The sequence below is a fragment of the Sphaerodactylus townsendi genome, linkage group LG11, assembly GCF_021028975.2.
Source record: "Sphaerodactylus townsendi isolate TG3544 linkage group LG11, MPM_Stown_v2.3, whole genome shotgun sequence".
NCBI classification, from domain to species: Eukaryota; Metazoa; Chordata; class Lepidosauria; order Squamata; family Sphaerodactylidae; genus Sphaerodactylus; species Sphaerodactylus townsendi.
This window is the reverse complement of record NC_059435.1, coordinates 58,914,197-58,926,953: the sequence shown is the minus strand read 5'-3', so window position 1 is coordinate 58,926,953 and position 12,757 is coordinate 58,914,197. Positions and strand designations below refer to the sequence as shown.

The 12,757-nt window shown below is 39.9% G+C and overlaps 1 protein-coding gene across 8 annotated transcripts in view; it reads left to right on the top strand.

The window, feature by feature from the left end:
• Positions 1 to 11,322, top strand: part of MPP7 (MAGUK p55 scaffold protein 7) — a 98,210-nt gene extending 86,888 nt beyond the window's left edge. For all 8 annotated transcript variants that reach the window (XM_048510575.1, XM_048510574.1, XM_048510573.1 and 5 more), the window contains 4 exons: positions 2,384 to 2,477; positions 5,414 to 5,522; positions 6,048 to 6,191; positions 8,233 to 11,322. In XM_048510575.1, coding sequence (XP_048366532.1) covers positions 2,384 to 2,477; positions 5,414 to 5,522; positions 6,048 to 6,191; positions 8,233 to 8,412 — 527 coding nt within the window. In that variant the 3' untranslated portion in view covers positions 8,413 to 11,322. The remainder of the gene's footprint in view (positions 1 to 2,383; positions 2,478 to 5,413; positions 5,523 to 6,047; positions 6,192 to 8,232) is intronic.
• Positions 11,323 to 12,757: the final 1,435 nt, after the last annotated feature.

Below are 12,757 nucleotides of genomic sequence, written 5' to 3'. Positions count from 1 at the left end.
CTCCTTGATTAAAAATTTAAATTGGCTGTGTTTTTCCTTGGAGTATTTTTCTTAGCATAAGGTGGATACTGTTGCTGTAAGTTGCCAAGTATTTTAGAACACTCAGTTCTCATTTGAAATCTGAATGGGAGATGAGGAATGGAGAAATGGTAGAGCATAGCTGTTCAACCTGTGCCACAAGTGCCAAAGGCAGCAGAAGTTTGTACTCCTCCAGGATGGGAGCAGGGGAGTCTAGGGGCTTGTTACGAAAGAGGCCTGCACCTTCCTAGTGCTACCCAGCTGCCTGTTCGTTATTTTTCAAAAGGAAATCTGTTCCAAAGCACAGAATAGATTTGTGGGGTTGCATCCAGTTTTTGTGCATGCTAGAGTCAAACTTTGGAAGTGCACTTCAAACAGCAGTTGACAAGCGCTGTGGTAGTAGTCAGTAATAAGCCTTATTGATACAGCGGGATAACTCACCAAGCAAGCAACTTATTCCTGGCATGTGTTCAGAGACTGATGAAAGGCTACTATAAATGGCATCGCTAAAGTGTCCTCACTTCAATCATGAGGAGGCATCCTCAGTTTTGTGCAGTGGCATCTGTGCCTCTCAGCTTAATGGGCAAGAAGAAGAAGAGGAGTTTGGATTTATATCCCCCCCCTTTCTCTCCTGTAGGAGACTCAAAGGGGCTGAGAGCTCCTACCCTGTGAGGTAGGTGGGCCTGAGAGAGCTTTGAAAAGCTGTGGCTAGCCCAAGGTCACCCAGCTGGTGTGTGTGGGAGTGCACAGGCTAATCTGAATTCCCCAGATAAGCCTCCACAGCTCAGGTGGTAGAGTGGGGAATCAAACCCGGTTCCTCCAGATTAGAGTACACCTGCTTTTAACCACTATGCCACTGCATAATGTTAATAGTGCAACTTCCTGAATAGATATTAGCCAGGTGCCATTGTTAGACAGTGCCTATGTTGAAATGTTGACTTCCTCAAATCAAATGAACAAGTTCATCATATACTGGTAATTTTAGGTTTGTGTCAGGAAGCAAACTTTTATACAGCTGACATCTTCTTAAATCAGTAAAGGCTGCCAGACAGTGTGCTACAACATATCATTTAACGTTTTATTTCTAAAATAAACAGTGGCATGCATCCCAGCACTCTGCTCAGCACTATTTGAAGCATTCCTCCAACTGAAGAGTTTCTCCCTTTTGACAGAAGAGCCACAAATTGGAGGAAGGCTCCTTAGGCTGAAGGAAGGTTTCAGACTGTGCTGAGCAGAGAGATAGGATACAGGCATCGTTCCGTGATGAGAGACAGAAATTTTACCTTCTCTGCATTACTGAAATAAAGGTATTTCAGGAATGGGAAGAATTAGTGCACTGGACTTCAACAGATTTTCTGAAGTTTTATCATGTCATACAAAATGTCATGAATAAGCCATTGTGGGAAATATGTGTGGTAACGTGTTCTAAGAAACTTTGTATGACTATATTCAGAAAGTCAAAGACATAATTTGTTGTACAACATAAAAACGTAAAAACATGCTGTTTTTGTAATTTATGTTCTGTATTAATTAAATATTCTCTAATGCCTCTAAACATGAAAATAGAAGCAGTCATAGACTGTAAATCTTCAGTTTTGAGAGAGATCCCTCTTCAAGTGGGCTTGTATACTCTCACTCCTTAGGTATTTGACACCATTAGAGCAGGAGTCACCAGAATTTTTGTTAATAAGAGTTTCTTCTGAGTAATGAAAAGATCTTGCATAACTTCCCCATCCCAGCATGTTACTAAGCTTTCTTCAGACCTAGAGACAAAGCATGGGCTAGGAAGAGCACCAAAAATGAGGCTGTTGGCCAAACAGCAGAGAGAAAAATCCTATGAAATAAACTTTTTTTAAAGAACTTAAATAATAATTTTGGTATATTTGGATCATCTAACAGAATTTAGGGAACCTCTTTGGCTCTCAGCATGTTCAGGAACTACAATTCTCATTGCTGGTAGGGGCTGATGGGAATTGTAGTTCCTGAACATCTGGAGAGCCGCAGGTTCCCTACCCCTGATCTAGCAACTATATAAGCTTCTCTACAGCAACCACTGTGCTAATGATAACTCACAAGCTATCTGATGGATACCCTGGCACTAGAGAAAGGAAACTGATGCTAGGATTAGTGTAGAACTCTCATTTAGATAACCATAGGATCATTAATTTTTGTTGTAAGGAGCATGTATAAGAAGATAGACTGACTTCAGTATGTGCCTGGAAAGGGGGGCGGGGGGGGGGGGCGAGCATCTTGAAGGCTGATGAGCATCCACTTGCATTATAACAGTGTGGTGATGAGCACCAAATGGTACATTTGTTTGTTTTTTCCTTTTGTAAACTAGTTTTTAATCCTCTATCAAAACCAGATACCACAAGAGCACGAAGAAGCCAAGAAAGTGACGGCGTTGAGTACACTTTTATTTCCAAGCACTTGTTTGAGACAGACGTGCAGAATAACAAGTATGTGAGAAACAACTAAGCAAAACTACAATAACAAAATTTTGTCGTTTTTGTGGCTGGACATCAGTCTGGTAACTGGAGGAATGTTCCACATCTAAATACTTGAAAGAAATTAGAGCTAACTTCATTTGATTTTTTGGAGGCCTGCAAGCCGAGAGCCATTGTAAATTTCTGCCTGCATATTTCCCAGCACCCTGCCTATGATTTGAGTGCTTCTGTGAGTGAATCTGTCAGGACATGGACTGCCAGAAGTAGTCAGCAATTGCCAATAATTAATTATCATTATGTTCAGCATTAATATTTTCAATCCATAGATCATGAAGGAACACTAGTAAAACAATATAAAAAGCAGCTGTCGTGTGCTTATTCTGAAATGGGGAGAGGTTTTAAAAGAAGCTGTTTATAGTAAGAATGAGCACTTAAAATAGGTCTTTAGTCGCTGTGTGTGGCCCTCTATACTATGACACTTTTGCACAGTTCAGTCATTTGTTTGTTGCAATCGACTGCAAGGGTTGAAGCTGGGATTCCCCACAACACTTAATCTAGCTATATTTCCCATAAAAATCCTGTGAAGCCTATCTTCAAAAGTAATTCTTATTCAGCATGGCTTCTGCTTTTTTCTCTCTTTTATTCCTGTTTTTACAGTCTTAAGTGCTTCCTGTTCTCTCTGAGGCTGACCAAATGAAGCAGTGAAAGCCTGGCCACTGTCAATAACATAACCAAGCACTCTGGGTTTGGCCAGTAAACTCACACTGTTTAAAAAGTAAAATAGTTCTTTATTAAGGAAATTAGAAAGATGTTGAAAATCTAAGAGAATGATAGCTTGGCAAAAACAGGTACACAAAAAATAACAAAGCTAACTCTTGACGTACTTGCTGAAATCCTACACAGCATAGTTGTTCTTGAGGCCTTAGGTTGCAAATCACAAAGCAAAGTTCTCTCTGGGAGCAACAAAGGGGGGGAGGGTAAAAAGGGGGGGATAATTTACACGGAAGGTTCTTCATGGAACATACAGAAACTGGCCATAGTCTGGTGATCTCTTTCAAACAGGGGCAGCAGCCCTGACCGAACCTTCCAGGCTTGGAGTGAATCGTCCCTCCCAACTGGAATGTGCACTTCACTTCTCCCAACTAGAAGTTTCTCAGCTGCATCAAATGTTCTAATTAGAACCAGCCTTGGAATACATCCTTGAAAATAAACAATGGTGCATGAAAGCCCATCCCTCACCTGGCTGGTCTTGTAGCTAACAACGCTGGAAGCATCTCCCAAGCTGGATACTTCCTTGTCACCAAGTCATTTAAAAATACATTGCTAATTATTGGTTCTTGGTTTGTGAGGGGAGAGGTCAGGAACTATTTTTACTTTCTATCCCAAATCACTTCTTTTTAAAATGACCGTGAAGTCGCTGTTCCAATTATATAAGAGCAGGCATGCTGATTTAGACTAATGAGCTATCTAGTCCAGCATCCATTGCCACTCTGACCTGTGCTTCAAGAAAGCCCTTGCTGACAACACTCCTCACCTGCTGACGTCCGCAGCATTTGATAATCAGAGGACTTTGAATCCAAAGCTTGTTGAGTATTTCAGCAATTCTTGGCTAATAGCGGTGTCTTTTGTAAAGCTGTCTAATCCCCTGTTATGTCCATCTGAGCCAGTAGCCCACATCCCTTTGTCTTGAAACCGCTGCCAATCACTTTCAGAGGATGATCCCCACGTTGGCGTATTATAGTGGAAAAAGATTCTGTAGATTTTCTCTATGCCACCTGTCATTCTATACATCTTCTTCACATACAGTTGCCCGTTTTCTAGACTAAAAGGCCTTCAGTGCTTTAGCTCTGCCTCAAAGGACTGATGCTTCAACCAATTACCATTTCTGTTGCCCCTTTTCTGCCCTTTTTCCAGATCTTCAGTATGATTTTTTTACCTGTAGTCAGAACTGTACACAGTATTCAAAATCTGCCCACATCAGGGGTTTGTGTATTACTGTTCTCAGTCTGTTTCCTGGTGATCACTAGCACGGAGTTTATGTTTTTTTAACTCACGCTGCATACTGAGATGACTTGGGAATGCTATGACAAACCACCCCATAAACATAGCCTGTCTAGCAACTGTCACCCCATGGGTCAGCAATGATGTAGTGCTTACACAGGGGGACTACCTTGTTGCACACACTGAGTCAATATTTTCAGCAAGCTGTCTCCCACAACACTTGATGGAGTGTCTTTTTTCTTGGTCTGTGACCAGTAGTTCAGTCCTAATCAGGAAGCTTTGATTCACATGCATCATTTCATACATCTTGCATTGAATTTCATCTACCAATTTGTTCCCTGATCACCCTAACTGGAAAGGTAATTTTGGAGCTACTCATAGGCTACATGTGGTTTTTTGCACATTAAACCAGGTAGCTTTGTCTGCAAAATACACCACAAAAGAAGAACTGATAATTAACAATGGTTCAGGAATACCATGCTCTTTTTTAAAAAAAAGCCTGCCTCCACAAAAACTAAGAGAGGTCTGAGAGAACTGTGACTAGCCCACTGTCACTCAGCAGGCTTCATATAAAGGAGTGGGGAAATCAAACCTGGTTCTTCAGATCAGAGTCCACCACTCCTGACCAATACACCATGCTGGCTCTCCAGAGTGGTCAGTTTGCAGTAGTTACTGCTGTTTCGTTTGTCAAACCTTCTGTTGCATTGATTTAGGCAAGGATGATTAAAAACTCAAGTAATTTATTGGAACCTTGTATTGTTTTTAACACAACGCCAGCAGACTGTGAATTTGAAATAGTAAAACAAAATACTGTGTAGAAGACAAATGCAACTATTCATGAATTAATTCAAGCCAAACATATATGTATTGTTTTGAAGTTTGGGACTTCTTAATTGAAAGGGGAGTAGTATCTTTCCAACAGATTTACTGAAATATCTTTTCTACAGATTTATTGAATATGGGGAATATAAGAACAATTACTATGGTACCAGTGTAGACTCGGTTCGATCTGTTCTGGCTAAAAATAAAGTCTGTTTGTTGGACATTCAGCCTCATGTAAGTATGCAGTAAGGTTTTTGCCTTTTTTGTTGGCCCCCTTATTTTCATTGATTCTTTGTATTTCATGCTAAGATTTGGGGGGGGGGGGGATGTACTGTGCTTCATTTACTTGGTTTTCAGTTTGATCCCAAATACTTTTCTGACTTTACTGACAAGGAAGAATATTTACTCAATAAGTCCCTCAACAGTAATCTAGACTCAATAAAGGATCAATGGATCACAAAACTTTCCTATGTTTGAAAAATCTAAATGAGTGTTAGAGTGTCGTCTGACAAAGGCGTTTAGGATATCTTTATTTCATGGATATCAGTTGCACAGATAGCCTTGTGGGTACAAGGCAGTTGATTCACATTAAAGAATGAAGAATTGTAAATTATTTTCCACAATTCAAGCATTGTATAAATTACACATAGCTTTGGAAGATGAGGGAGACAGCTAGAAACTGTTGTGCAAAATGACTTATCTTCAAAGATAAATGCATATTAAAATAAGTTGCTTATAACTAGGCATTTTCTTCTTCAGACAGTGAAACATTTAAGGACATCGGAATTTAAACCATATGTCATATTTATAAAGCCTCCATCAATTGAGCGTTTGCGAGAGACCAGAAAAAATGCCAAGATAATTTCCAGCAAAGATGAAAAGGGTGCTGCCAAACCTTTCTCAGTAAGTACCTTTTGCCTTTCTTCAAGTGTGAAAAATTGCCAGATGATTTGTATCTATTTTAATGAGATCAGTTGTATCCAGCAACGAAGATAATCAAATGCTTTTGGAAATAACCTCTTCAAAATGCACATTAACAGTATTTTTCAATATAGTTTGAAAAATTCAGCAACTGAATTAGCATGGATGGCCATGTGAGGACCTTTGCTTCTTCCTGCCCCAGATGCTCCCTTCTTTGGCCTGATACTTTGTCAGCAGCAGAATTGCAGCTGAAGTGATACAGGTGGTGGAGGGGAGAGGAAACCAACTTTTTTCTGTGTTGTTGACTTCAAAAAAGCACTGCTGCAGAAAACCCCAAGGGGAGGGAACAGAGGCAAGGTGAAAGTGATTCAGCAGGATGAGAGAGAGCAGGAGCCACCTGAGCCTGTCTTGCTCACTTTATGTGGCAGAAGCATTGAAGCTGAAATCAGGGGGTCAGTGATTTCTGCCTCTTCTCACCCCAGTGCTCCTTCCAGCTACTGTCAGTGGCATCATCATTCTTACTCTTTGGATCGCATGGGTACTTAGTGACGTAAAGCAGCAGTAGTGTAGTGGTTAAGAGCAAGTGTACTGTAATCTAGAGGAACCAGGTTTGATTCCCCAGTCTGCCGCCTGAACTGTAGAGGCTTATCTGGGGAACCAGATTAGCCTGTATACTCCAACACACGCCAGCTGGGTGACCTTGGGCTAGTCACAGTTCTTCTGAGCTCTCTCAGCCCCACCTACCTCACAGGGTGGTTGTTGTGAGGGGGGAAGGGAGAGGAGATTGTGAGCCCCTTTGAGTCTCCTATAGGAAAGAAAGAGGGGATATAAATCCAACTCTTCTTCTCCTCCTCCTCCTCCTCCTCTTCCTCCTCCAATGGAATTCAATTTTTCCTATTCAGCTTCTCCTCCCAAACCCAAATGCTGAATATACTAACATTAGGAATTGCAACAGATAACAGGAAGATATGAAGCTGGTGCTCTTAATTTAGTGATGCACCAGCCTCCACTGCTTGGGTCTTACCATCTGGCATGGAAGGAGGGGTGGGGAAATGAATGCAGTGCATTGGGGTATGTCCTGGAATGATAAGCAACCACTTCTGGAACTCCCAGTTTTATTTAGAATTTATGAAGCAATCCTGTGGGTGAACATTACACATCTGCTTCTGAACATTTTTTCTGTAATATATTATTTCCAAAGCACAGTATGTTTTAATAGTTTATTCAGCAAGAGTTTTCAAAACGGTGAAATGCAAAACAGTTTGGAAAGTGTAATACTGTCTTCGGTGGTTGCTCTTAACATTTTCTGTCTTAATTTTTTTATGGTTACATTCTGTGCGTTCCAGACACTTGAACATAAACCTAATGAATAGGCTCTAGTAAGACCCAAGAATCCAAGTGATTCTTTGGATTTGTACCAAACTTTCAAAAATACAGGCTGTGTTCTAGTAAATCCCTTGCTAATAGCACACTGAGTCTTAGGTAATGCAGTTGGTAGTACATCAGTAATGTAAACAGCTTAAAAACAGTTTTCCAGTGCTGCTTCTAACACACATACATTTCTTTGATTATCAGTTACTAGCTAATGGTGCTGATACACTGGGCAAGGGGGGTGGGATTGGGCAGCTGTCAGGATATTTTCAAAGTAGTTGTTGCAGTTTGAAATGATAGTTTGTGTAAACTGCATAATATGACTTGCATTCACTTTGTTATGGACTTCGGGCTTGGCTTTAGAGTTCTCGTGCAAGCAGAAAGCAGTTCAGTTCACCTGGGAGACGGGTGTAGCTGATTCTCCTGCTCTCTCATCAGCACCCCTTTGTGTCCCTGAAATGGGACTCTGGATGGTTGCAGAACCAAGAATCCTGTTTGTGCTGCAGAGGTTGAATCTAAACCAGTCCACTTGGAAATAAATCCCATATTATTCAGTGTGGCTTACTGCCAGGAACATGTCCCTGCCATTGCAGCCTGAGTTATAAATTGTTCAACATTTATCTTGACTGGGTGTTCCTCTTTTATGTTATAGGAAGAAGACTTTCAAGAAATGATTAAATCAGGACAAATAATGGAGGTTCAATATGGGCATCTCTTTGACAAAGTTATAGTAAATGATGATCTAACTACAGCGTACAATGAGCTGAAAACAACCTTTGACAAATTGGAAAGAGAGGCTTTCTGGGTTCCAGTCAGTTGGGTGCATTCTTAGCACTGTAAGCAAAGAAAAAGCTTTCACGGAACTTTATAAGGGTATTTAGGTGCCCCTGAAATGCCATTCTGTTGATGGGAAGCTTTTTTTGCTTTGGCACATTGATGATTTCACAAACTTTGTGCAGTGGAATTGTGATCTTTTCTGTGTGTGAGCCTTCCTGATTGGAAATAGGTTTTAGGAGGCAGAGGACAACGATGAAGCCTTATTTTACTTGATTCAAATAACCACTTTTTAAAACAAAAACAAGATACCACATTTTATAAATAGATTGTGCCTCCAGTGTGGGACTTCCATGAAGCCAGGAAGATCATAAGGTGTGAGATCCATCTTTGAAATGGCCTCTAATGTTTCTGGTTGCCAAGCAGGGACTAGAGTTAACACCTGAAGAATGCAAAACTGGAGGAGAAATAAGGGGCTAATGTTTTCTTTGTCTAACATAAGTGTTGAAATAGGATAATGATGAACACGGATATTTTTGTGTGTAAACTGTCTTCCATGTTCAGCCTGACTTTGGGATCTTTATTAAGAGAGCCAATTTAAGATACTTTTTAGATATGTTTGAATGTGTTCTTTGAAGCTAGACTCCCATTCCTGTGGCTGTGCTCTGAAGGGTGCATCTGCCGGAATGTGTTGCCTGCTTGGAGGAAACCAATATTTTGAGCGAACAATAAGCAATAAAAATGTTTTGCATCGAAAATGTTAAAGATAAACTTCTGTGGTATTCAAAACAGTGGAAAGCTTTAAAGTTATACATCAGATCTCGTGTTGGTTAGAGTAGTTTTTATGTAACACATGGGATGGGTTGGAAATTTTGCAATAGAGGCAGCAGCATAAGGGGAATTTATTTACACCCAGTGCTTCATTGTTTTAAAGATAGATAAAATAGCGTTTGTGTAACTCCAGAAGCTATTTTTTTATTTGAAAACTTGTTAATTAAAACTTGGGTATCATTCTCATTTTACACTGGCCTTGTACAGTAGAAACCCAAGCTGTGGTCTCTGGAATGAAGAAAGCGATTGGGGGGGCGGGGGGGGGGGTGTTCCTTTTTGCTTTTACTTGTGTTCCTGTTGAAATGATGTATATTAATAGATATGGGTGCATGTTGTGTGTAAGTGAGTCTGTCTTACCAACAGCGTGTGACAGTGATGCATCACACCTTTGGCATGCAAACAGGAAGCCCAGTTATTTTATGTTAACATGTACAAGACTTAGCTGACTTATTTAAAGGCGAAAGAATTTAGTGAGACTTTATATATTTATGAAAAGAGGTGAGAAGGGATATTAATTTTTTGAATTGGTTGTCAATGTGATCATTTATTACACAGACCACTAGGTGTCTGTGATTTGAAACATTGGCTTTATAAACTTAACATTCCATATAAATATTTTACTTCAGATGCAGATAAACTGCCAGGTCTTTGCAAACATAGTCTAAATAGAGGATTGGATATTTTGTTTTGGTTCCTTGCATTTATAGAAGGGAAGTGCCAACAACCAAATGCAGCCTTTTGGAAACATTTATGCTCGTTAGATGCATCCCGAACCCTGGCACTGAACATTTACAACATAATCATGACTGTATCTCAGGTCTTAACTGCTTTGAATGAATTAAATGTGACTGTACTTCAGTTAATCAAATTAGTTGTATGAAAATACTGAGCTGTCATTTTTTTCTCACTCAAATGTAGGAATTTCAGTAATTCACTGAATAATTCAGGTTGATTCTTTAATTAGGTACTATACATATTTGACTTACCAGTGCGTACAGTGAGAACCAGTGCCAAGATTGCCTGTTAACTCTCAAGGTCTTCAGAAGAGAGCTGTTGGAAATGGCCCAGAATATAGGCTATAGCAGTGACTCTTTCCAGACCTGGAACTCACCTGCAGCACACTGAACTTAGAAGCACAGGATATCTAGTGTGATGTGATAGGAAGAGGAGGAGCCAAAGCTGTGACCTCATTGGTATCAAGGCTAAAACAGTGGACAGTTGACCAGGAAACCAAGTCTTTCACAGTATGGAACAAACCAAGTCTTAGAGCCGTGGTGGAGTTCTCTCCGCTATTAACTAATGTTGCCTCATTTGGCTGATGCTGCTGTAATAGTTCATACAAAGAGAATTGAAACATGGTGCAGTTGAGCTTTAAAACATGTGTACTACAAGTAGGTCCTATGAAAAGGAGTAGAAATATGCAGCTGTATGAGGATTCATGACCCAGCAGGTGAATCTCGGTGATCCACCTGAATGTTGAAGACTGGACTATAGCACATAACTCCCTCAGTGTTTGCTTGAAAGCAAACCTGCATTTCGATTGTAGGTATCACAAACTACAACAGTCTTGACACCCCGCTGCAAGAGAAACTGACACCTTTAATCAGTGACTGAAGCCTGGAGCGCTGTTTTCTTGCTTGCAATAATCTAAATCCTCTGTCAATGATTGCGATTGCTTTGGCATAATTTTCCAAGCTTCAGGTGAATTTTTAACATCTTTTGAAACATGACAGATGCGTTACCTCTGATGTGCATGCAGCTTTGCACAAGTTGGTGCTCTCCATTGACGTCAGTGCTATGGAAAGCTCCATATGCACATTGGAACTGTACTGAGCTTTGGATTTATGTATATATGATTGGCACAATTTAAAAAACAAAAAAACCTGACACCTATTTCTGGCTGAAGGTGAACACTTAAATTTTGATCCCCTCCATATTGTACTGCATATTTTTGAGAACTCTGTTTTTATGTCTTTGTGCAGATATCTTTATTGTATTGTTTTGTCACTGTAAAACAAATGTTGAAGTTTTATATTTTTCTGAATTCACAGCAATACTTGAAGTTGTCTTCACTTACATCTAAACTGTATCTGAAATACAGCTTTATCATAATAAATTATTGTCATAATGTATCTTACTGCATTTTGTCTTGCAGGTTTATTTTAATTTGTAAGCCACTTTGAACAAAGGAAAAAGCAGGGTATAAATATCTTGATGAACAATCAAATGTAGCCGGTCTTTGACTGGACAAACAAAGCTATCTAGCCAGAGGGGGCGAGCAATAGCAGGGTTCCAGGTTATGCATGTGGCATCAGGCAAGTCCTAATTTGTGTCTACGTATCCTTGCATATATCTTCCCTATGCCCCACAAACATGCATATTGCTGCTTCTCCCAAATAATACTGGGTCTCACACTATGAATGCAGAGCCTTTGTATAAGCAGAACTGCAAGCTTTAATTCCTGGAGGGGAGGATTGGAGAAGAGCCTGCTGGTTGGCAGTCGCCAAAAAAACTTCTCACTGAGTTTGTTCTCCACTGGGCACACAGGCACAAGCCCTTGGTCACATGCTGATGGGCAAGGGCCCAAAAGCTCTTGATCCGAAGGTTGAACCTATAACTAAACGAATCAGCAGCCAGTGGACAGAGAAGACGTGCTTGACCATTGGACGCTCCCTACCCCTTCCCCCTTTGTTTTTGTTTTTTTTTCTGTCTCTATATATTGTTTGCAGCTTTGGGTACCTATTAGGGCAAGAAGTGAGATATGAAATATGCTACATAAATAACTGGCAGGTTAAACAACTTAAAATTGTCATATACGTGTTTAAATGGGGCTTGCGACGCTTGCGTCGAGACTATTTCAAGTGTAATGTGTTGCCAGCGATTAAAGTAATTAAAGGTGACCTTTCTGGCAACGTATGGTGGGATAAGTTATTTTCTATTTTAACAATCTCAGAGCCATCTAAAACATAATATGTACATGTATTTAAATTTAAAGTTACTGGGAGAAATTAGTTGAATTCTTAAATCTGTTGACAGTCCTGAAAGTAACTTAAAATACTTCATACCTTTCCCTTGACAATAAAGTCTAGACACTCTTGCTTTTTTTCCCTCCTAAGAGCAACAGGATGATGCTTGGTACATTAAATTCTATGTATCTGAAAAGTTTTTTTAGTTTATTAATGTTTATAGCTGCTGCTGCTGCTATCGAAAGAAACTACTTGAGTTACAAATGAAACTATTGTGTGTGTAACATACATCATGGTCACAATAAAAACTTTCCCAAAATATGAAAAAGCAATAAAAAACACAGCAAATAAATGTTTCCATGATCAATTGCCTGGCAGAAAAGTGAGGGCTTTATTCTCCCCTGGAAAAATCTAAGGAAGATGTCAAAAAAGTCTACCTAGGAAGTGCATTCCATAGCTGAGGCACAACTGCCGTGAATTGGGTAGTTTCCCCACTCTACCTTTCTCTACAGCTCTAGCATTTTTAAAGGGATGCAGAGCAAGAACTAATCAATGGTATCAAGTTCAGTTTTTGTTCATAAAGGTGAATCTATCCTCTTAAATATG